At 40.4% G+C, this 26,204-nt stretch overlaps 1 protein-coding gene across 2 annotated transcripts in view; it reads left to right on the top strand.

Annotated features, from left to right (window-relative positions):
* LSAMP (limbic system associated membrane protein) overlaps positions 1–26,204 on the top strand; it is a 600,663-nt gene that overhangs the window by 537,770 nt on the left and 36,689 nt on the right. For both annotated transcript variants that reach the window (XM_046657785.1, XM_046657786.1), the window contains exons 4-6: positions 14,522–14,656; positions 23,504–23,624; positions 24,109–24,257. In XM_046657785.1, the coding sequence (XP_046513741.1) occupies positions 14,522–14,656; positions 23,504–23,624; positions 24,109–24,257 (405 nt within the window). The remainder of the gene's footprint in view (positions 1–14,521; positions 14,657–23,503; positions 23,625–24,108; positions 24,258–26,204) is intronic.

Genomic DNA, 26,204 nt, shown 5'->3' with positions numbered 1-26,204 from the left:
CTGAGATAAGCTGATCACTACGCCTGGACACGATATTTGCATAATTTTTCTAAAGTGAAATCAAAAGGCAAAACACATTAATTCACATAACTACTTTTTAATTTCAAAAACAGTAGTAAGAGTTTAAAAATTCATCTGAGGAGACTTGATTTTCTTCAAATATCTGATGTAGGCAGGCCATTTATAAAAGATATTGAGTAATGTATTAGATGATATATTTGACTGAAGTTTCTGAAATACATAGAAAAATGTGTTCCAAAGGGTAATTTTTCTTTTAAAGTTATGCTGTTTGGTATTGTGTGTGCATATGTTTTTTGGGTTTTTTTTTGGTGAGGAACATTGGCCCTGAGCTAACATCTGCTGCCAATATTCCTCTTTTTTTTGTTTTCTCTCCAAAGCCCCAGGGCATAGCTATATATCCTAGTTGTAAGTCATTCTGGTTCTTCTATGTGGGATGCTGTCTCAGCATGGCTTGATGAGTGGTGTGTAGGTCCGCGCCCAGGATCCAACCAGTGAACCATGGGCTGCCGAAGTGGAGCACGCAAACTTAACCACTTGGCCACGGGGCCGGCTCCAAATGGTAATTTTTTATAGTCTTTATAGAAAAGCCTGTGGTCTCACTTCAGTGATACCATTTCTAGGAAGTGCATAAGTAATTATGGTCCAACTGTCTTGCTTTCTAAATATGTGATCCTTGGATAGACTCCAGAGAATCTCAAATGGACAGCTGTGTACTGAGTATGTCTGCGGTCTCAGTCATTTTGGGCTGCTGTAACAAAGTGTCATAGACTGGGTGGCTTAAATAACAGGCATTTGCTTCTCACAGTTCCGGAGGCTGAAGACTCCAAGAACGAGGCACGGGCAGATTCAGTATCCGGTGAGAGCCTGCCTCTTGGTTCTTGGATGGCAGTCTTCTTCCTGTGTCCTCATATGGCGCGGAAGGAATGAGAGAGCTCTCTGGGGTCTCTTTTATAAGGGCACTACTCTCATTTGTGAGAACTCTGCCCTCGTGACCTAATCACCTCCCAAACACCTCCACATCCTAATATTATTACATCGGGGGTAGGATTTCAACATATGAATTTTGAAGGGACACAAACATTCAGTCCATTACAATATGCCTTGCAATTATCTAGTGTTTTAAACAAGCATTTGACAGGTCCTAGGTTGAAACCCATTAGCAATTGAATCTCTGGTTAGTTGTTCTGTGTGGTTGCAGTGAGAGCCTTATAGGGTAGGTATGGGAAGTGAGGGAGGCAAACCTTCTAAGCAGACTGATCAGCTTGCTAGGGTGAGAGGAAATGGCTCCAACACTGGGCTGGGATGTTGTCTGATATAAATAAATAATTGAGCACATTTAAGTGCTTGGATGGGGTACAAAGTTCTGTGCTATATAATGTGGAAAAAATACTAAGCCTGATATTGTTGTATGATAGGTATTAGTTATCATCTGCTCTTTCCATTTATAAAAGTTTTCCTTATAGACCCTATAAATTGTATACATTCAAGGAAATCATTTTGTGGTTCTTGACTCTTAGGCCCTGGGGGCCCTCAGTCACTAGCAAACTTAGAAGCTCCCAGTGAGAAAGGAAGATAAGCTGAGTTTTGCTTGAGAGAAGGAGCATAAAAGAAGAAACAAACAGGACAAAGGATGGATTCTTTCTACCCAGACCTCAGGTCTCCTCTGCTTTCCTGGAAGACTCGTAGTTCACATCATTAGGGAAACTCAGGTTGGGATCATTCTCAGAATATTCAGGTCCAAGGGCTGTGATGATAGCAGGGCGCAGAGATTTCTGGGTAATGGTCCTGCATCAAGGCTCATAGGCTATTAGTCAGTGATAGACACACAGTAGGAAGCATCCAGCCTTGGAGGACAGGAGAAGTTGACAATTAAATGATGGGTCAATTTGATGGTTTAGCCCACCTTTAGCCCTACCTGGGGACTAGAGTGCAATCTGTGTGCCAGTGACAAGACTGAAGAGCACAGGGTGGAGAACAGGTAGGGAAAAGGTGTGTGAGTGTGCCCACAGTGACCTGCCACCTTCAAGGTCAGCACTGAAGTCCAGACCCCTCTCAGTGGTGGGGAAAGAACTTCCAACAGTCGCCAGGCTCCGGTCTCATGGCTTCAGGGCAGAGCAGGCTGGGCCGGCAAGTCACAATCCTCTAATAGCCACAATTGGACGGTACAGGAGGTGGGGTGGAACAGACAACGCCCACATACAGTCGTTAAAACTCCTGTCCGGCTAATTAGAGAATTCTTCTGATTTTGTGTAATATCAATTTCCTAACTACTCGTCCTCCTGTGATTTGATATTGGTGTCTTATTTCCCTATGAATTCTTCCTTCCTTATGCCAGAAATAGAAAAATCTTAGAGATTTTCTTTTTCATTATGAGAAACCACAAGGGTGGGTATGTCTTTCTCTTGTATTGAGATTATTAAATCCAGTTCCATTTTTAAAAAACTTTTAATATAAAAGCAACATATGATCTATGCCAAAAATTCAAGTAGTATAGGAGGATGGAAAATGAAGGGACATTCCCTGACCCCACACTTTTGGCGCTCCTGAGTCCATAATCCAGAAGTAAGACTGCTACTGATACTGTGTAGACATTGTGTACATACAAGCCATGTATTAAAAAGCGTATGTATGAATATGTGCATTTATGTGTGTATACAACTATTCTAACACAAAGGAGATATACCATACACAGTATTCTATAACCAGTATAACTTTTTATGACTAACTAACATTACATTACATGAATTATATTTTCTTAAGTGAATACATCTATATAAAAAGCATGACACATGGTAAGTACTTAATAAATGCTCGATATAACAATACTAAATATTTTGTGATAATCTTTTCCATGCTTTGCTTTATAATTTAAAAACCATAGCATGTCTGGAAAAAGTAAATTAGTTTTACTTGTCTGTAATTTTCATACGAGGGGATTTATACTGTATTTATTCTGTTTTATTTATTTCGCATGACATTATGCTTGGGAGATTGTCCATGTTGCCACTTACAGCTGGCACCTATTCATTTTTTTTTTGCTGTATGGTGTTCTATTATATGAATTTGCAACAATTTATTTACTCTCTACACAACGTGGGTGCTTCCAATGCTGCTGCGAACATCACTGCACATAATAGTGGAACTGCTGGATCCTACGCACATCCTCAGCTTTAGTAGATACTCTCAAATTTTCTCGCCAAATGGTCAGACCAGCCTACTCACTTTGAAAATTCAACTTTTTAATGAATTTGGCCCTTTTGTGCCATGTATATTGTAAATACGTTTTCCATCATGTCATTTTTGTTGATGAAGGTTTTGTACTGTGGAAAAATGTTTACTTTTTGTATAATCAAAATAATACATCTCTTTTTTATGGCTTCTGTGTTTCATGACTTACTTAGAAAGGTGTTCCTTTCTTCAACATTATGAAACTATTGTCATTTCTTTTAATACTCTTATAGTAATTTTTAATATTGAATCACTTGATCCATCTGAATTTGTTTTGATGAATAGTGTGAAGGTATTTTTTCTTCAAAATGAGATAGCCTGTTGTTTCGACATTTTTGCAACAATAAGAGAAAAAGATAATTCAGTAGTTAGTATATTGACATATGAAACTATGGTTTTTCCAAATATGACTAGTTAGATAATGGGAAAAAGGACTGTATTCACTAGAAATAAGAAAATATAAAACATATTAGAACAAGGTTAATGCAACATCTTAGGACTTAAGAAAAAAAGAACAATTGATGGATGAATAAAGAAGATAAATCTTAAATTAAAATGTATTAAAATCTATGGTAATTAAAATAGTAGCAGATTAGCCTAGGAATAGACAAAAGAATCAAGAAACAGAACAGAATCAAGAAACAAACCATGGGGCCTACCCCATGGCCGAGTGGTTAAGTTTGCACACTCTGCTGCGGCAGCCCGGGGTCTCACCACTTTGGATCCTGGGCATGGGCATAGCACCGCTCATCAGGCCATGCTGAGGTGGCATCCCACATAGCACAACTAGAAGGACCCACAACTAAAATATACAACTATGTACTGGGGGTCTTTGGGGAGAGGAAGAAAAAAAAGAAAAGAAAAAACAAACCAAGTTGTAGATAGGAGTAACATTTAAAATAATTGAGGAAAATCTAATTAATAGTTTTTAACAGAAACTAGTTCAAGTATAATTCCCAAAGCCTTTAGTCCATTTCCCACCCATGTGAAATGAAGTCAGGACCTTCCAGAGCTATTTAATTGTATTTATCGCTGATGAGAATGGAAGTTCCATAAGAGTTATGAATAGTACTTTTCTTCTTTCTACTTCCTCTATTTCTTGTACTTCTTGTTCAACTTCTTGGCTGGTACATGGTAGCAATGGATATTTGTCAAATGACTGCTTATAATTGTACTCAGAAGCTATGTTCTACTATTCAGATCACAATCTATTTGCATGTATATTTTCAAGTATTTAGATTTTTTGTGTGTGTGAGGGAGATTGGCCCTGAGCTAGCATCTGTGCCGATCTTCCTCCATTTTATGTAGGATATCGCCACAGCATGGCTTGACCAGAGGTGCTAGGTCTGCGCCCAGAATCTGAACCTTCAAACCCCGGGCCACCAAAGCAGAGTGTGGGAACTTAACCACTATGCCACCAGTCGGGCCCCATATTTAGGCTTTTTTATACTATAAATTTACGTTTTGAATTGTTAATCTTACTCAGTACTTGGAAGTACCCCATCTCTATCCCCGTTGCCCCCTAGATGGTTAATTCCTTCTTTTTTGTCTATAGATATCTTCTTCCATTTGTAAAGACTTCAGAAAATGAATGAATAGATAAAGAAATGAAGTGTAAAAAAATAAGTAGTTTTATTCTTCATTTGTATCCAGTTGTTTAAAAGGAATCTCCGTCTGAATATCCTTTAAGCATTCAAATTCAACACGTATAAAAACTCATTTTATTACACCCACACACACATCAAAATATCATCCAGCCACAAATTGGTCAAACCAAGAACTTTGGGGTCATCCCTATCCCTCACTTGCCACTGAAATTAGAGGGGAGTTTGTGAAAGTAGGGCCCCCCCATCAGGCTAAGACAGTCTTGTGGGCTTTCTTCATTTCAACCGGTTAAACCTCTGGGGTGGCCTTTTTCCCTCCCTTTGTTTTTATTTAAAAACAAGTGGAGGAAACATCCTCATACAGTGCTTTTTAAATGAAGTGACTTGTCAAGTCAGAGACTGTGGCAGTAATCTGAAAGGCAGTAAATTTAGCGACCCTCACTTGCACTGACAGCCTGTCACGCGCTTGAAACATAAATAGCAGTGGAGACAAATCGCTGCTGTTTTCCTATTAAGCTTTGGCCCACTGGCCTCGTAGCCTTCCCAGAGTGCATGGATCCAGCCTGGGAGAGCAACTGCTTTCACGAGCAGGCACAAGCTTGCTTCTGGTCTCCCACTCCACCTATACATGCACTCCCAACGCTGCAGCTGAGACCCTCGCTCCCACTGTGATCCATCTGCTTCAAAGACTCAAAGCACCCAGGCCAGGATTGAGGGGTGATCGTACACAGAGGGCTGCAACCCAAACGAAATGTCGAAGAGGGTAATTCCAAGTTCATACATTTTAGTCAAAAAGCAAGAAGCAAATTGCCAGACTCCTTACTAGGTTTGTGTTGACCCCTGCGCAACAGAAGGCTGCCCATCTTACGTTAAATGAGAACATTCTAAGAGGATCACTTGAGTTCATGCTTAACCCATTTTCTTCTCTGGCCTTACCTTATCCACCCCTTACCCCCACTCTTTGACTCATTACTTATTTATTGACTTTAAGCAAGAACAGTTCTCTAAATTAGATCAAACAGCTCATTCAGCAATGAGGCTAGCTGAACAAGTGAGGCCGAGATTTTTGGGTGAGCCCAGATAAGGTCACTGCAACATTGGGGCCTGTAATGAAAGGGTGGGGGGCCAGATGGGGTTATCACCTGCTTTGTTTGAATTACTTTTCAAAGGCTTCTGTGGCAGCCACAAAACTGTGCCCAGCAGTCCTTCCACAGTGCAACTGCCCTGCTGAGTTTAACACATTCACTTACAAAATGCCAATTGATTTATGTGACTCTTGAAAACAGCAACCGCTGCTCTCATCTCTCTTGATATTTAATCCTCAGCCATGGCAGAATCGCTAATGACAGGTCGTGTTAATACCCCTACAGTTCTGATGACAATGGTGAAAGTTCTTGGTCTTGCCACCTGTAACCAGCAGTTCTAATCTCTGCCTCGCCCCCTTCTTAGGAAATAGTCTAGAAAACAATCCACACCTGCAGGGACTTTTACTTCTATTTTATTCCAAAGGACTCTTCTAAGTATTTGTGGGTTGTTTTGTTTTTGTTTTTCAGTTTTACCTCTTTGCATCTTCTTCCCCACACCCCTGAGACAATAAAAATGAAGTAAGACTTGGGGCCGGCTCTGTGGTGTAGTGGCTAAGTTTGGTGTGCTCCACTTTAGCAGCCCAGGTTCATGGGTTCAGATCCCAGGTGTGGACCTACACAACTCATGAAGCCATGCTGTGGCAGTGACCCACATACAAAGTAGAGGAAGACTGGCACAGATATTAGCTTAGGGCCAATCTTCCTCAAGCAAGAAGAGGTAGATTGGCAACAGATGTTAGCTCACAGCCAATCTTTCCCACCAACAACGAAAAAAAGAAGACAGTGAGTCCTTGATTTATGACATCATGCTATATCATACAAATTTCTGCAGTTCCTACTACAGTGGTTTGAATTACCACCAATGTATATATTACACATTTAATCCACACTTAGCCCAGCCTCTTAGCAACTCTTTGTTTCTGAGTGCAAGCACTCCTTCCTAATTTCCTGAGTGGTGTCAACTGCAGTCAAACCCAGGAAGTCTCTAGCTTTCAACCTACAACTGCACTTAGAATACATTTACTCATACCCAAGAAAACTCAAGTGGACTAAAGGAGACCACAAGGTAGGTGAGAGTCCAAGTATGTGACACACGTTCCTTTCTCCTGCCCTCACAGACATTGCCATTCTTTCCCGTTAAGCCCAGACTCTGCCTCAGAATCCTTCCCACCATCATACTCTAGGCAGCCACTGTCAGTTAGTCAGGGCTGACAATGGCTATTTGACATCCTTGAAGAACCATCTCCACTTTCACAGCAGTTCACAGGGTGGCTTATCATAGTACATGTTAGGACTCAGTGCCAAGAAACTAGCTGCATGTGTAAGTGGTACTGATATACAAAGGACTTTAAACAAATAGAATTTCCATAGGATTCCATGCTTACACACCATGTTTTCTCCAGAAAACAAAGGAAGGAAGGAAGGGAGGGAGAAAGTAAAAATTAAATTATAAAAAATGTCATTTTACTTGGTACCTTGTGGATACCAGAAGGCTCCACTGTATCTTCTTTGAGATACAGAGATACAAAACAGCAAATCCAGAGTCTTTACACCACCCCTCACACCTAGTGAATGTCCTCCTAGCACATCCTGCTGCTCATTTCTCCTGTGTGGAAAACTCTATTTCAAGCAGGCTAACCAGATTGCCACACCCTTTTGCAATTTGCCAGCTCTGATTCTCTCCACTTGTGTTTTTCAACTTCCTGAAAACTGACTTCTGCCAGTAAGTCTTTCTTAATACAATAAGTCCGTTCTTTACTGTTCCTGTAGCTCCTTTGCTGGCGGTTGGCATTTGTGGACACCAGTGGCTTTATACTGCTTTTGGAGAGGCCTGTATAAATAAGTGGGCGAAGCTAAACTTTTAAATACTAACTTTCTTTCTCATTTATTCCTCTATTTGATTCTCTCAAAAAGGAAGTTAAGTATACAAACCTTATAAAACCTGAAGGCTCTCTTTTTACTTTCTTTATCTATAACTGGACCACATCACTTTGGAAATTCCCCAGCTGTCCCATTCCCAATCTCCCATGTTATGTTCAGAAGATGGAAATAGAACAGATTCTGAGAGTTAAGAATTCAGCCAACTCTAGCATCTCCCAGCACTCTAATGATAAAAGTAGTCATGCCTAATTGGGAACATGGACTCCAAAATTCCACAGTACTGGTTCAAACCTCAGCTCTCCTTTAATAACATTATAAACTTGGGCAAGTTCCTTAGAGATCTTCTCTAAACCTAGGTTCCTGTGTTTCCTCATCTGTAAGCAATCTCAATGTCATTGTGAATTAAATAAGACAATACCTGAGTCACCCAGTACAGTGCCTAGTACATGTTTATTACGTGGTAGCTCCTTCAACAGTCAGTCTGCAATATTTCTTGAGCACTCCAGCATCCAGCATCATGCTGCATATGGGGATACAATGATGAGCAATGATACCAGATGCCGTCCCTACAATGGAAGATTAGCTATTATCAATACAATTCCCCTTTAGAGAAAACTAAACACAGCGGATCCTGATTTCAAGCCTAGCATTTAGAAGGGCAGAATAGTTTCTAAAAACTGACACCAAGTAGGAAGCAATAGTTAAGTATGAGTACAATAACAGAATGTCATGGCCCAGGACTGAAAAAGATGTGTGGATGGCAGCCTCCAGTTGCATGCTGAGCTCAAACTATGTCAGCTAGCTGACTGTTTTGTGTGTGTGAAAGCGAAAATACAAACCGTAGTGAATTGGATCTCTGTAGATGCCAGGAAGAATAATGGCAGGGTGTTCTTCATTTGGCTTATGCTCATTCATAGAGCCAAAGCCAGTTGTGAATCTTTCCTGGCAGTGTGCTTGCCTCTGGTTTTTGGGTACTAACTATACCCTTTGGGGCTGCAGAAGGCATGGGGCCAATTTGCATAATCCACACCCTGTTGTGTCTTACTATTCAAATAGGGAACATTTCTACAGCAGAATAACCACCCCTTCCCTCCTATGTAGCTGAAATATCTTAATAGTCAATGCCTCTTTCTCTCAAGAACTCTCTCTTCTTTCATTTCTATTCCTCTAACTCTTCCTTAAAATCATCTTCACCATATCACTTCTCTCAGGTTTTTTCCCCTCATTCTCTTCAATGCATTTTTCTTTCTTGTGTCTCCTTCTTCTCCTGTGATTGCTGCTTCTGGCAACAGCGTCTGCCCTCCACCCCTGCCTTCTTTCCATCATGGATCATTTACCACTCTTCACCCTTCCCTTAATGGGTGATGAGAGGTGGAGATGAGAAGTCATTTCAACCTTTGGACAGAAATGCTGTCAAAGACTAAGGGATCTCTCAGGTGGGAGGTGAAGCTGAGAAACAAAAACTTCAAAGGATCTGGAGAGAGACACGGCTGGAAATATAAACAGAACCCCATCCCAGGCATTCTTTCTAGATTTCTTGTGTTTCTTTCTCTCTTCCTTTTTTTTTTTTTTCAGCATGTTTGTGTAGAACGCGATGTGCAAAAAACAGCAGGGAAGCAAACAAAATTAGGAACAGGTGAGCATAGCCTTAGGGGAAAAAAGAAACCATGCAACGTGCTGTAAGAACAGAAACTTGTTACAGCATTTGAAGTGAGCACAGGAAACTTCAAATGGCATCATTGATTCGCGATCCTTTTTTCTTTTATTTTTAGTGGTAGAAGTTCATCGCTTGCTGTTGCTCACCCTTTTCACTCCCTTTCCATCTACAGACCCACACAAACACACACGAACACACACACATACTCTCCCAGACAAGTTCCACTTCTTTCCTTTCCATTAATCTGTATATGTATTTGTATTTATACCTAGTGTGTTTACAGCCACTTGCTTGTAAATATTCAAATTTAGGTGAGTAAAGGGAATGTCAACCTCATGTCAAACCCATCTTCCCTTCTGTGAAAGAATAATCTACAGAGATGTTATAAGACTCTTCTCAGAAGAGTGAAAAAAAAAATGATTAGTCTGTTTTCTAACAGGTAAGAATCCTTGGAAATCTACGTTTTTAAAGTCATAAAATAGTCAAATTTAATACGTTTCCTGAATTTTATTTCCTATATCTCAAATAAAGGAAAAGAAAGACAGATATCATAGTGATTATTAGGGTAGTAGTCTTTTTTGTTTTTAATTCCAGATAGGGCACTGGCTGTCATGTCCTGGGGGATTTTCAAGAATATGCCTGCTCTGCTTTAGTGAGCAAATCTTTGGGTGTTAGTGGATTTGTGTGCCCTGCCTAAAAGTTAGAGTGAATGATTATATGTAAATAAATAGCTGTTTGTATGTGTGGGGGTGGGGGGAGCGGAGGTGGGGAAGAGAGAGAAGGAGAGAAAGGGAGAAAGAGAAAGAGAAGCTCCATGGAAAGGTACTTAATTTCAAATGGCTGCTTGCTTATGAATGCCTGGTTGACCTTGCAAATCTAAATAAATCAACATTTTGGAGGTGAACTCTACAAGTTTCACCAAAGCACAGTACTCCGAAGGCACGGTACTCAGAAGGTGGCACCTGATGGGCTTTAATTGGAGTTATTCCTGGCTGATTTGCCTTTGCATTAGGGAACACAGAAGAGAACACATCCCTCTTGCTGTTGGCTCTAGGCCCTTCTTTCTGACTTATGAAGAAATATTAAAAGAACTAATATGTACAACTTGAGTAAACAGTGACTAAGAGGGGGTATGCTAATTATGTGCCAAAGTTTGAAACGTGCCTACACTGAGGAGGACGAGGAGTTATTTAGCCCGGTAGCGGAATATTGCCAGGAGACACAAAGCGCATTCAGCAAAGGGAGATTTAAACTGAACACTAGATCCCAGAGTAAATATAACACTTGGCGGCATGAGCAAGCTTGTGGAAATAGGTTGAGATGTTTAAAATACCAAAATAGTGAAATTTGCTTTTCAAGTAAGCATTTATACAAGGGCAGAAAATAATAGATAGCAACAAAAGAAGAGTCCACGTTATAGCTACAGGACTTTATTCCACCAGAGAACTTAACAACACGTTACATTTTGGCCTGAGAGTCTTCTTAAGGTTGAGAAAGTAAAGGGAAATGGTCACAGGACACATGGGTTGAGAGCCATTAGTAGAGTGAACTGAAAGAATGAGAGAGAAGGTGCCTTGCTGGGGCCAGACACATTAGGGCAAAGCGGGTGGAGCAAGAAGGTCTGAGGGCATTTTAGGATTCTGCGACTCAAGATTAACCTGGTGTAGTCCATGTCTTGAACAAGAAACTGCAGTTGATCAGGTGAAAAGAATGGCATTAGGTCTGTTTCCACCCGGGGCTCTGTCTGTGTCTCTACACCTTTTTCTGAAATGATAACTGCACACAGCAGACACACCCTCAGGACATGGCCAGGTTTCTCCATCCAGCCTTTGAACAGCAAAGTACTCAGCACACCCTTTCTTCCCCAGTATAAGGGCGCTCGGTTAGGATGATTAAGAGGGAGTGGATTTATACACCAACCTCTCCTACAGAAATTCTTAGCCACCTTTCAATACTTTATTCTCTTAAGCTATATGATGTATTGAATCTCACTCTAGTTTCCACTTGGGTTTTTAATTCAGTTCGGCTAACTCAACAAACGTTTATTAAGCAATCCGTAGCAAACCCTGTGCTGGTTCATGGGGATATTTTGAGTCAGACATGGTCCCTGAGGAATGTGCAACCTGGTTCTTTGGCTTTCCAGCAAGAGAAAAGTTCCCATTTCCTCTCAAATCACTGTAGAGTAATGAGAAACGCTCAAGTGAAGTAGGATAGATAATGTATTGTGGGTAAAGTCTCCTGTGGGTGCAAAAAAAGACTAGCAAGAAGTGTCGGGAAGTGTAAGAGTTTCAACTGGAGGATCCAAGGGGTAAAAGAAGAATGACAAGAAGAAGGGCTCAGAGATGTCATTTAATATTTTAAGATCTTGTCAAGCGTTTTGGACAAGGGAAGACCATCTCTTTTCTCTTGCCTGTCTTTGATTTACACCTTGAGACTCCTCCATCGGGTGAAACAGCTATGCACATCGAGTGCTGGAGGGAGGCAGCCATCCGAGTGGAGGAGAGCTATCACAGGAGAAGCAAAAGGATCTTTCTGCCTTAAGGGTGGGGCACTTAAGAGAAACCTCCCCCTTCATCGTCAAGTAGTATCAGGGGAAATTCTTCCTAGAGATGTGGGATCGAAAATTCATCCCATAAGGATCTGTTTTATTATCTGCTTATCAGGAAAAAATGAGATTATTAATACCTACATTGGCATATAAGAATCCCAGGTCCAATAAATATCACTTTATTTTCCCTAGTTCATCGTAATGTTTACTCTCATAGGTGCCGTGTTCCCAAACTGGTAGGGCCTCAGTTGGTGCTGCCAAAAATCATCTTTCCTTCTCCTGAAACTGGTTTAAATCTTCCAAAAATCCAAAATTCAAGGTCGGGATCCGTTGCTCACCATTTCTAGGTAGTTTATGGTAATTGAAAATAATTTAGTGTTGTTAACCATCTCTAAGAAGGTTATACTTGTTCTTTCTTTCTTCTACTGACAACTACCTACTTAGGAATAAGGTTGATGAATGTGGGGGCAGGGCAGGGCAGAAATCCCAAACCATTCTGAAATCATCTTTAACAGTTTTTTCATTACAATCCACCATTGTTCTCAAAATCGATAATGTTATCTTACTGTCAATCCCACCTCTGCATTCCAGATTTTTAATGAGCTGATACGTATTTTGCCCTGCAATTGTCAAAGTTACCATTTGGTTTCAGGATATTTATATTTACCTAGAAGATTCTTGACATCAATTAGTTGGCATGATTCTCAGTCTATAGTTGCAAGTATTCAGGAAGGATCTTTTTTTTCTCCAAGTCCAAATTCTCCCCAGCTACTCCAATAAAATGGACTATTATTCTTTCTAAGATTTCTGTGGTCTCTCCTACCACATTCTACTTCTGTGGCATGTGAAGTAAGGTCTGACTACTTGCCTGAATGTGGAGAAGAAAAAAGGCAAAAAGACAGACAGGGAAAAAAATTATCCTTTTATAAATAATATGCAGCTATATACCTAGAGACTAATTCTAAAATACTTTCAGTAGACGCATGTGCTTGATAATGTGCAGGACTCCAGAACCAAATAATTTTGTGTAACTATTGCTGTTTTGCTGTTGGTATCACAAAATTTCCTCAGAACTAGTGCTAGTGACAATTGACAGAAGACGAAGCTGGGAGTATTCCTGACAGCTGTGCTATAGAATGTTATCAAAGAGGCCTAGATTCTATTGGGAGCCTAGTTAACAGGCTTAGCTGACATATTTAGACAGTGAATTTGTCTCTGTGCTGGCTGTCTGTTATGTTGATTTGGCCATCAGGGAATTTCCAGAAAAGGAAAACAGTTTGTGGCATTTGAGCAAAGCTATTAATTGGTACCACTTAGTGTAGGCTGACTAGAAGCAAGATTTCTTCATGGTGTCAGGACTGTGTCCTTTAGCACCCTCCCCAGCTGCTCTATCCTAATTCAACAGCAGTGGGGTTCTGTAATTTGGGGTTAGGGGTAGTCAACTTAGCTAAAGTTAAAGTCTAAGCTCTTCCCCTGCTCAACTCCTTTTCCTCTTTATCTTATGTTTCCCCTTTTCTTTTTCCTCCCCCTGCACTTCCTCTTCCTTCCCTCTCTCTCCCTATCTTTCTCTCTTTCTCTCTCTCAGAAGAAAGTCATTTAATCAATTATACTCCACATGAGGGAAATTAAGCCTGCTGTCTTGAGATTTCTTGAGACCTATCCAACTTTGTGGAACTTTCCAAAAGGGCCTCCAGACCCCTAATCCCAGCCGGTAAAGCCAATGATATTTCGCTCCCTACTCCCCACCCCCATGTGACACAGTCTATTACAAAATGCACCAGCAGCAGCACAGTCTCAGGGATCTGGTCCATAGCCTGAAAGCCTCAATGATGATGTAGGTTGACAATGAACTAGGAAACCATAACTGCAAGACATGGTTTCGAACATGACCTTTGTGAATAGTATTCCACATAATCTGGGGGAAAAGAGTGATAATTTCTTGAAAGGAAGCCACTTGTTCTAATAACAACTTTTTGAAAGAGTGCTCTGCAGCATGGTGTAATTGACGATGTCAGTGCTTCAAAGGTAGCCCCTCCAAGTCCTTTGTAATTTGTATGCACCTCCTCCCCACTCCCACTTTGTTCTAAGCCCTTAACCAATAATGTTGGGTGTATGTATATAAATGCTCCAGCTTCTTGACTCTTGGTCAGGACAACTTTGAAGTGGGACATGAGCTGTCTCCAGAACTCCCTGAGGGATTGAACCGACTTGCCCCCTGTGGGATGTGACCTGGCATTGAATCCTCATTTCCCTTCTTTCTCTTCCAGGTCCCATCTTCCCACTCCCCTACCAGTTTTTCCTGAGAACACTTCTTCCTTAATTACTTTCACATGACTTTTTATCTTGAGGTCTGCTTCCGTGGAATTTGACCTCAGACAAGCACATTGTCAAATTATTGAAAAGCCATGTGGATTTATACCTTCTAAAAAGAAAAAAGAGGTGATCTGCTGCATATTTTAAACTTTAAAACCCAATCATGCAAACCTCTGTTTTTCAGGAAGAGAATTTGAAGGAGAAGAAGAGTATCTGGAGATCCTCGGCATCACCAGGGAGCAGTCAGGCAAATATGAGTGCAAAGCTGCCAATGAGGTCTCCTCGGCGGATGTCAAACAAGTCAAGGTCACTGTGAACTGTGAGTATGGCAGGAGCCAGCAGGTGCTGTGTGCTGGGGACCCATCTCCACCTCCAGCAAGCCCATTAGCAAAAGAATATTGCCTTTCAAGCAGATGCTCCTCTGGTCAGGGATGCACATTTATACATTGGACACATCCAAGGGCAGGACTTGGCCTTTGAATTTGATAAATCAACTCTACCAACTCTAAATATAACCCATAATGCATTTAACAATACACTCTGCCTTTTACTCAGACTGCAGAATTAAGAAAACATGATCAGATAGCACTAGCATTTCTGGCAATCACTGTTCTGGTCTTTGTGGAGACCAAGGTCACAACACTTTGGAAGAAGCAACAATTCGTATCTACTTTAACTGGAATTTCCATCTTAATGCATTATCTTTCAGAAGAGAATAACCGAAGATCATATTTTATCCTCTGCTATTTAACTAATTGTTCTCGGGAACAAATTCAAGCCACTGTAGTCAGATACCCTGTGTCCCCAATGGCTACCAGGGATACCTAATAAGTTAATTTTGTTTATCTATTTGTCCCAAAGTATGGGCAATAGAAAGGAAGATTTCACTAAGATGCATAGGTAAGTGGGCATACTTTGAACTTCTCAGATGAAAGGATCCTTAGATGTAGTTCAAAAGACGGGAGGCGGGGCAGATCCATATGATGTGTGTCACCCAGCAAAGGAATAAAGAGAATTCACTTATCCTGTTTAGTTAGGAGTGACTTTCCACATCATTCAAATTCAAGTTCCCACATCACACAACTGTGGCTAGTGACAGGGACAAAGGGATGTCCTTTGTTCTTCCCTCCTATGCCTTTAACACGTACATTCACACACACAAATATACATCCTACACACATACACACATATGCACATATAACACATGTATATGCATGCACATGGGCATACACACACACATGCACAAACATCTTAACCCATGGTTGAAAATATGCTTTCAACTGTGGTGAGTTACTTTGGCTTTCTAAAGTGACACAGAAAGCAAGTGTAAGAAAAGCGATCCAGACTCAGGCCTGTTTGATTCTAAATCCCATGCTTTCAGGAGAACGAGGAAGAAAACGACGTTTTCAATTCTTAGTACCTACTACCTGTTGCACTGGATTAAGTGATTTACACTTGTCATTTAATCCTCATAGTAACTCTTGAGATAAACATCATGAGTCTGATGTTAACAATTTGGAAACTGAGGCATAGAGAGCGGAGGAAACTTGCTTACAATGCCCCGTCCATGCTGGGCTGCACGGATTCCTGTGGCCTTACGCCAGTCTTGCAGCCTTCTGAAACAGACAGCGAAGTCTCCTTCACACCGTACCTAAGAGGATCCAATACATACGACTCTGCCCTAGACATTTATGGCACTCACTTCGAAGAAGCAGGGGGCTACATTTGATGAGCTCTGAAGTCCTTTCATCCCGAAGCTGTCTGCGAATTTTTTAGTAATAGAGTTTTGAAATGCCAGTATTACTATTCTTTTCCATTACTGGGTGTGTTTCAAAGACACATTAATGATCTCAATGTTATAAAATGCTTTAGGACCTTTTTTTCACATGAAAGGCAATTTCTCTGGGTGTTTATATAAGTTTATAATTAGGTTAGTTAGCTGCTTTTATGTACATACAGACATGCCATCCTCTTCCACCTCTTGTCTGACTTTTGGAGTGAAGATTTCATTTTCTCTTAATTGACCTTCATCTTAATTAGATTTCTGAAAGTCCAATCATGGAGTACATAGAAAATATTTATGCTTCCATTGTGTGAAACATCAAAGTGGTCTGCATTGCAGATGGTTCCCAAGATCAAAGCCAGCCGCCTGGGCCCTATTATTATTAGCGCAATTAGTCTGACATTGCTCCTTCCTGACTGTCCCCAAAGTGTAACTTGGAACAGAAGAAAATACTGATAATTTTCAAGAAAAGGCTTTTATGAAAATGTGAGCTTTTCCTAGTGATGAGTGAACCACAGAAGAATATGGACAGAACCTTGAGATTATAAAAAGACATCTCATAACAAATTACATGGAAATCTATAATGAGCTTAGTCAAACATCCAGTATGACCTAACAAGGAGCACATAGCACATCCCTGACCTTATAAAAATTGTTCAGTAAATGTTTACTGAATGAATAGGTTAAAAACTCACAGGTAAACTCTGCACTCTCAACATTTCTCCAAACTTTGCAAATGATACTGGTCACAAATCAGGAGGTATATTCTAATATCAACTTCCTTTGGGATCACCTTTTTACCAACACTTCAAAAGTTGTGTTTATGTTACATTAAAACAACTAGCCATCACACCTATTGTCCTGTTCAAACAATTCATCCTGGTTAAATGTGGTTGTATTAAGTAGATGAAGTCTCCAAGATTAAATTACAGAATCAAGTCTAGCTGGCAAAACTCACGCTTATTGAGAAATATCCAGGATCACATTTGTCACTTCATCTAAGCCTGCCTACTAGGAAAACGTCCCTTTATATAAGCTAATTCCTCTTCCTTTTCAAAACACAGCAGTTGGAATTAGGTCAGGGGATCTGAATGGCTAAGATAATTAATGCCTGAATACATTATTGTAATGAAACAGACCCTGAGTACCACTTAAAAAAAAAAATCCCAGTGCTGGTAATTTTCTCCTACCAGCATTTCATTGATTCATTTACTCAGCTGAGAACAGATACTTTTTGCAGGGCACTGAGAAGCCAGAGCTGTAAACAAGAGGGACATTAGTTTCTCCTGTTTGGCTCACAAGCTGGATTCTACAGTCTCTCCTTTTTACTTCTCTTGGATAATCCCTCTCCACAGTTGACCTAAAGCATTGCACATAGCCATTTGACATGGCAAATCTATTTTCTAAGTGGTAGGAGGTCCTGGAGTTTACAGAAGCTAAATTATTGATCTGAAATCTCTTCCACTAAATAAACTTAGTAAAATTTTGTACAATAGACAGGATTTCTCATTTCTTGTACCTTACTTTTAGTATAGCTGCTAATTTCATCCAGGTACCAGCCTTAGGGACAACGGTCCTTTCATTATAGGTTGTAGGTGTCATCTCTCAATTTCAGTTCTCACAGTGCACTAAAAGTAGCTACTTAGGGATTTATCTCATCCTAGTGCCCAGTATCCCAAGGATAATACCTAGTATATGGCAAATGTTTGATAAGTACAGACTATTAATTTTATTTAGACTCCCCTTATACTGGACTCTTCCTATTTCTGGAGAATTTTTCTGTCCCCAGCTCTTAAGCATGCCCCTCATCCCAGTGATCAGCTAATATGCCTACCTTCTGCCTTCTCACAGCTCTCTCTCCAAGTAAGTTCACGTTGTCACTCTTTAGAACTGTTTTTCCCCTCTACCTGCCTCCCTTTGGACTCAGCTCTGCCTTCAGCCTTGTGTCTAGAGCTAACCAACCCAACATAGATGCAGGGGGACATGGGATGCTGGCATCTCTAAAGCTCACAATTACATTTGATAGCCGCTTATTTAAAGGAAGCAGAGGTTACCTATCATAGAATCCATTGTTGGGACTGGAGAAATCTGTTGCCTCCAGATAATATATAGGTATTTTAACTGGACTATTCAGTGCTTTGATTCAAAAATCACCTAATAATGAAACCTGAGGAAAATAACTGCTCAATATGGCACCAGACTGACTACCTTCTCTAGCTATTCATAGCTACACTTATCCATTCTCCATGCCAAGGCTTAGTTTATTCTTGTGTTTGGGATAGTACCAGGAAAGACACATCCTAAAGCTTATGAATCTATTATGGGATCTTCAAAGGAAATATTCAGTAAGAATGCAGAGTACTACAACTTTCTACCATAACTTTGCAATGTGAAAAAGAGCCATCATTTTCTGAGTATTTTCAGAGTACCAAGACTAAGCTAGAGATTTTGTATGATTCACTGTAATCATCACACCAACACTGGCCAGCCAGAGGCAGGTGTATTGGGCCTGGCCTGCCCCAAGGAGGAGTATTTAATTTATTACTGACATGGTTTAGTATGTTTGGCTTAGTATTGCTGGTAAATGGTGTATTAAAAAAATGAGAACTTTTATTCAGTTTTATTATTGTTTCTAAATTCTCTAGAGACAATGCTTTTCTTATTGCCTGCATTCTCTGCCCCACCCCGTTGGTCCACCATTGCACACTAACCCTGGGAGATAATAAAATCATCCCCATGCAGAGAGGACAAAAATTGAACTCAGAGAATTTAAGCATTCTCTGCCACAAAATCAAAGGACAGGTGAGTGGTAGGGTGGGACTCTAACCCAAGTCTAACTCCAAACCCCTCTTTCCTTTCAAGACACCATGTGCAGAATAGTAATGAAAATAATAACTGTAATCACTTCAGGTGTTAAACATGCTCTCAAATATGTGATTTCATTTGGTCTTTACATCAAACCTGCGAGACAGGTAGGCAGGAGTCATCAATTACATTCATAGGTGAGCAGTTCCGGGAGGTCAACATGTCACCCCCCAGGAGGTGACAACCTAAATGGCACAGCCAGAAATTGAACCCACAAGGCCTGACTTCTAATGTGGGTTTATACCCACTGTGATACTGCATGTTGTGCCATTTTTGATACCTTGTAATAGCAGAAATATGTAGCATTTACCTTTCAAGCTACCAGTATGCTCCCCTAAATGGTATTTTTTCTTATTAGGAATTCATTTCTCTCTAAAGGAATTCATTCAAATAGAAGAACAAAGAGGTTCCAAGCACAGGTTTTAGAACATGGGTTAAAATCTAGACTCTATCAAATGTTGGCTATGTGAATTTGGACAAGTTACTAACCCTCTGTAGAACTGTCTTCTCTTTCATAAAATGGAATTAACAATCCTTACCTCCCAGGGCTACTATTTGGATGGAAAGAATATCTAAAGCCTAGTAGAGTGCTGACACATGGTAAATGTCTATAAATTGAATCCTTTATTAAGAATTTTATGGTTTTATGCTATTACTCCAAACAGAAGAAAGATTAAACAAATGATATTCTGTTTGCTAGGCCACTGTCATTGTTATCCTATTCATTTTCGTTGAGTCTTGTTATTGGTGATATAAGAAAAAGAAAGCCCTTATTAATATTTTCAGAACCCAGAATTTTGAAGTAATAAAAGCTGGAAGAGTCCTTTGACAATCGTAAGTTATTCCAAAGTCATGTAAAGAATAACAATGGACGTCCATGCAGCATTTTTATTAAGCCATATTTTTATTGTAACCATATTTTGAGCAAGGTCATCTATTATTTTAACTACACTAGGCATGGTGCAATATGATTTGCAATAATTTTTCTTAGCTTCACCTATACAGAATTCATTACAAATGGATTTTGAAATGTTCATTTCAATAAGCCATGAACGAACAGCACCATTATGTCGTCTGAGAAATGTTATAAACAATGAGCTCTTCATACATTTATCATTATTGGTGAATTTACCCTGGTATGAGAAACTTCCTGGGTTTTCAAGAAGAGAAGCAAGTATTTGGCCTTTGTTATTGACCAGTGTCATCCTGTCCTAAGACTAATGCACTTGTAAGTGTTCAACCCTGGTTCACTGGCACCTTTCCCATGCTGCCTTCTCTGAGGAGCTGATAAATAGCCTACTTCTTAGCTAGTCAGGTTCTGAACAAATTGAGAAATAAGTAAAGGAGATGTATGGGAGGCTCAATTGCCCCCACTGTTAGACAGCAAGATGGTTAGAGGTAGTAATTTAGTGTGGCCAACCTACCTCCCTCATCTTGGCAGCCCTGGATTGAGGTAGGCCTGCCCACATGAGAGTGGAAAGGAGAGAGCCTGAGTAAGACTTTAGTGTGAAGAAGCAGAGAGGAACCTCTGTTCCCTGCCAGAAGCTTGATCCCAAAAGGAAGAAGGGGAAGAGATGAGCAAGCAAACCTAGTTTGTTCTTCCCAAACTTTTCAGTCAGAAAAAATCATTCCTTCCTTCTGGGTCCCAGAGCAAGAAGATATGCTAAATAAGCTCCTGCTGCATAGAAGGAAACACCCAGAGTGAGGAAGAACTCTGCCATAAAATAGCACGGTGGGACCTGCATTCCTGGTCCCATGGTGGAGGGGCTGGAAGGCATTGCCATGTCTTTATTACGTTGAGGTGCTACAGCTATGACCGCCAGAGGGGTAGGATGGAAACTGCGGAATCTGGCCCAGGTTAGGGCTCATTTAGTAAAGTGGTAGTCATCATTAAGAATTTGTCACTCATAACCACGTGGCTCCAGAAAGTCACAAATAATAGTTGAAATTCATTTTATAAATTGAGAAATTGAACAAACCAATAGAATCACAAGCAAAATTCTCTCTCCGGCTGACATGCTTTGTGGCATCATTGGCAGCTTAAGAACCTGATGCAGTGAAGAGGTGAGGTGGGAAATTAATATTTATTCAGTGTTTCACTCCTGGTCATCTATTTCTCTTCTTATGTATCGTCTCTCAGTGGATGGCATCACTTAGATGTGCAAGCCAGACCCTGATGTTATCTTTGATACTCCTCCTTCTTTCCCTCACTCTTTACATCTGATTTTGTTGATTATGAGGCTTCCTGTCTCTCAGTCTCAAAGGTATCCATTCTCTCCCAGCCCCTTTATCACAAACCTAGTGCAGCCTATCTCTGGATTCCTTCATCAATCTCCAAATGGACCTCCATGTGTCTTGTCCCAACATTTTATAGATGAGGGAATTGAAGCAATGTGACTCTAGACAAAGGACTAAACTCTCTAATGAGGAAGGACAATGAGGGACAGAGCCTGGATTTGAGCTCAGGCCTATCAAACTTTAAATCCAAGTTCTTAGCCTCTATTCCATGCCCCACCCCATACGAATTCCTCCCCACCAACACCACTACCCCCAATTGTTGCACTGTCCCCTGAACTCATGTGTTCTAATGATCTATGTAACCAATGATAGAAAGAAAGAATTTTAAGTGGAACTTTGGTGATCATTTTAAGCTAACTCTTCTTTTTCAAAGATGAGAAAGAAAAAGCTCACGCTGGTGCAGACACTTGTCCAAGCCAGAGTTCTGGTTAAGGAAGAGTCAAAATCGGACCTCAAGTTTCCTATTTCTGAGTGCTAATTCTGACTCCTAAACCATAGGATAGACAAATGAGTTATAATTTTGAAAGTTAACCATTTAAGGGTTAAACGAGTTATGATTATGAAAATACACTTGAGTCATAATGATACCAACTGCCCATTTGTGAAGAATGGGCAATTTTGACTAGAATTGGTATGTTTTGAAAGCTAGAAGGGATGCCATAGATCATTAAAGTGTGGTTCCCTCATTTTATGGGTCATAAGACCAAGGTTCAGAAAGATAGCATAATGGAAGGTCCACACAGCCAACCTGAAATCAAATTCCAGGACTCCTGCTTTCCAATCCACAGTTCTTTCCACTCATCATGTTGCCTTTTGTGCCTATACAAAAAGTGAGCAGCTAAGTCTAAAGGAAAACAACAACAACAACCCCCTCTTGCATGCCTGTCTACGCCAGGGCTGGCAATGCTTATCCAAATGTGTTCTAACTCCTCCTCTCTCTGACGGTGATTTAAAGATGTCCAAGCTGATATGAAAATGAAATAGGAGAGAAAATCTCAGACTTACCTGATGCTTTTGTACATCCTTCTGAACTAAGAAGATCAGAGTCTTCTATAGGCAGAAAACTCTGAAAATTATTTTTGAAGATGAAGAAAACAGATTCAGAAGTAAGTGAGCTGAGCCAGGTGCTGAAGAGCAGAGATCTAAATGAATTTTGTGTGCTAGTGTTCACTTCACTATTTTCCCTAAATATGCTTTTTCCTCTACCAAGGCTAAAGAGATTGTTTGGTCTATTTTTTCCATGGACACATAGCCAAGTTGTCCTTTTTGGCAAATGACCTTTGAACAGAAAAGTCCTTTACTCCTTGAAGTTCCATAACCTGCACAAACTCAGCATCATCAGGCCAGGAGCTCAAGTTTGCCATCCTAGCTCGGTCATGTGGACCTGTAAACACGTGTTCCACCCTCTGTAGGATTGTTTGAAAGAATCATAGCAAATTTGAATGTCAGATGCGTGTCTGAGCTCATTTCAAGCCTGTTACAGTTTTATAAGTCCAGAGCTAAGCAGAAAAAATCAAGTGCACAGCTGCCAGACAGAGTAGAAGACTGATAGACTAGGAAGGCTTCTGTGCACCAGGATAGACTTCAAACTGCACCCTCACACATAAAAGCGCAATTTACCTGGGTCATGGCAATAAGGGAATACATGGGAGAGAAAAAGGTAAAGCAATCATCTTAGGCTAGTTTGTTCATTTTCTGAATTCCTGCATCAATATCAGGCTAAGCTTGGCTTGGGAGAAGTTTAGCCCTCTGTTATTTTCATCAGACTTCTTGCTGCCATCTCGAACTGTAACAACAATAATGATGATGTTGAAAAAGAAAATGCTCAAATTTATACATTTTAAATCCCAAGTACTTTAGTATCACCACTGAATTTATGAAAATAAAAAAGCTATGCAAATATTATAATCTATGTTTGGAATAATTGATAGTCTATTGGAGGAGGGAAAAAGAAACCCTGGATTCCATTTCCATAAAATCCTGTTAAGTGTCCCATTTAAGTAAACAAGTCTACTGTTTCATTAATCATCTCTTATTTTTATTTAGTTTCCTAGTGAGCAGTGTCATTCAACTGCTCACATAATTCATGTAAATGGAGCTTTAAGACTTTTCCTTTCCTGCCCCTCTCCGGTCGGATTGTTCTCTCTAATTCTCTCTCGCGTGGAAATTCTGGAGCGCTCTCTGACTCTCCTGTAAACTATATTGCTGCCCTTCCTACAGATCCTCCCACCATCACGGAATCCAAGAGCAATGAAGCCACCACAGGGCGACAAGCTTCACTCAAATGTGAGGCCTCGGCAGTGCCTGCGCCTGACTTTGAGTGGTACCGGGATGACACCAGGTATGTGCCAAACTTGCCTTCCTTCACTGCTGCGCTGGGTGGTCCTAGAGGCACCAGAAGCCCTAATGACAAAATCAAGGCCTGCTGTAATGATGCAGGCCTATACTATGAGACTCTTCCTTTTCCAAATCTCTTTAATAAGTGCTTTGGGGCCTGTAGGTCTTAAGCCGAAACCCCACGGGACTCAGGTGACATGTGGAGTGATGTAGGTGATTCAGTGGTTAGCTTCCACCTGCATGTCTTTCTTGCCTAGTGCAGAAACCAAAGCCCAAGGAAACATATCCATTCCTCAGTCTTCTCTGTCGATGGACATTGATTCTGCCAATATGGGATTGCATGATTAAAATGAGGAATTGAGCAGGGAACAACAAATGCTCACTTCTTCCTTTCTCTCCTTTTTCCTCCAGTATAATGATGAAAAAGGAATTACTACTCCAACTCTTCATCAGTGTTTCCTTTTACTCTTCTGTTTTTGAACTCTTAGGATAACCAGTGCCAATGGCCTTGAGATTAAAAGCACGGAGGGCCAGTCCTCCCTGACGGTGGCCAACGTCACTGAGGAGCACTATGGCAACTACACCTGTGTGGCTGCCAACAACCTGGGGGTCACCAATGCCAGCCTGGTCCTTTTCAGTAAGTATACCAAAGTGGGCCACCATGGGAGAATAAGTGGTGAATTCTCCCACAGAAAACTTGAAAATCCTTCCTTTATCTGTTAAAGGTAAACTTCTACAAAAGTCAGACAAAAACACAGGTTCTCAATCCCTATGCATAAGGTGAGATGGACAATGGAATAACTTATCTTTCTGTTGCCTGGCTTACTTTTGACAACTCTCTTGTTTTTTTGTTTGTTTGCTTAGTTTTGGGTTTTTTCTGGGTTGGTTAAAATGTAAGAATATTCAGAGAACATAAATCTCTTTGGTGATGGTCTCTTTAAAGAGCAGAGGTGAGGTAAGATCCTGGAAAATGGATGGCAATTAAAAAATGGCAGTGATGAGAGTCATCGAAGAAGAAATATTCAGTGAAGATGAATAAGGTGCTGGGAGAAGGGAGAGGCTGGAAAAAGAAAGCGTATTTTTAACAACACAAGAGGAAGGGTGGAATGAATGATTAAAACATAATATAAAATCTAAATGAGGAAAAATGGTTGCTGAAAGGTTTCCGTATGATGGCAGAAAACATGACTTGTCTGATATATTTTTGGAAGAGAGATGGGAAGGTAGGAGGAGCATTTCTGAAGACCAGGAGCCTAAAGGCAGACAAAGGAGGGATCAGCCGTTTTAAGTTACTGATGTTAGCAGGAGAGCCCACCTTGGAGCCTTGACCATAGCAGCATATTACAATCAAGTATCTGACCTCTTGCCTTGTTGGGCTCGCGGCTATGAACATAGAAGCAAAGAACTCCTGAGAAACAGAAGTGTTATGGGTGAGGTCAGGGGAAAATGATAACATTTGCAGTAGGAAAGTGTTTATCAGAATAAGAAAAACAAACAAAAAAGTTAGCACATGCTAAGCCAGAAAGTTCATATGGACTAAAGGAGGCCGTCCAAAGAATTTACTATTATTATTTTGGAATAGCAAGCCACTAGGAGGTTTTTATCTTCACAGGTTCAATTGGAAAATCTAGAAATATTGTGACTGGGAGAGATGTCTCCATCTATCTTTATCCAGTTTAGATGAGCCATCAAAAAAGATTTTTAGGAGAAAAATCAATTTAAGTGAGAGTTGTCTTGAAATGTAGTATTAAAGCCATTTAAAAACTGCTCGAGATCTATCTCTACCTATAAAAAACAACTGCCATAAACTATTTTAAATTTGGCCTTCAGTTTCTCATTCATAATTGACTTCAGTCTGTAATGGTTTGCTAGGATACAGCTATACAAATGCTGTGTCAATATGAAGTTTAAAATTCATGTCCCTGTTTACTTGTCTCCAAAGACCAAACATCAGCGTTCTTTGCTTCAGCTAGAGACATCAATATCTCAAGACACTCAAGAAGATATCCTGTTTCAATTCCTGACGTTCAATTCCTCCATAAATAGGGAGAGAAAGACAGCCTCAGTCAGGAATTTGAGATTCTGACATATTTAAGGTGACCTGGTTAAGTAAAAAACATACATTTAATAAGAGGCTTTATAGGGATTGGAAAAGAGAAAATGGGACAATTGGGTTAGTTAGAGAAATTGAACAGCTATAAATTTGCATTAAAGTATCTTTTCTTCCTATCCCATGCAGAGGCTGAAGTGTTCTAATGATATATTTCAAACAATATTTAAAATGATACCTTTAGACAGAGAGAGGAAGGAGAAAGAGGAAGGAAGCGTGCAATAACTGAGGAGGAGAGAGCGCATGGGCTGATCAGAGATAATGGAGATACTGCTAGTCTGTGAATGGTGATGAAAGGTATTCTGAAACCCTGTAACACTGGGTCCTGTTCACAAAAGTCAGTTTAAAGGACTCAACCCAATAACATTAAGAAATGTCGGGGCCGGCCTGGTGGCTCAGCGATTAAGTGCGCATGTTCCGCTTTGGCAGCCTGGGGTTCACCGGTTCAGATCCCGGGTGCAGACATGGCACTGC

The sequence above is a fragment of the Equus quagga genome, chromosome 4 (assembly GCF_021613505.1).
Source record: "Equus quagga isolate Etosha38 chromosome 4, UCLA_HA_Equagga_1.0, whole genome shotgun sequence".
NCBI classification, from domain to species: Eukaryota; Metazoa; Chordata; class Mammalia; order Perissodactyla; family Equidae; genus Equus; species Equus quagga.
The sequence above is the reverse complement of the archived record's forward strand: the minus strand, read 5'-3'. Positions and strand labels throughout refer to the sequence as shown.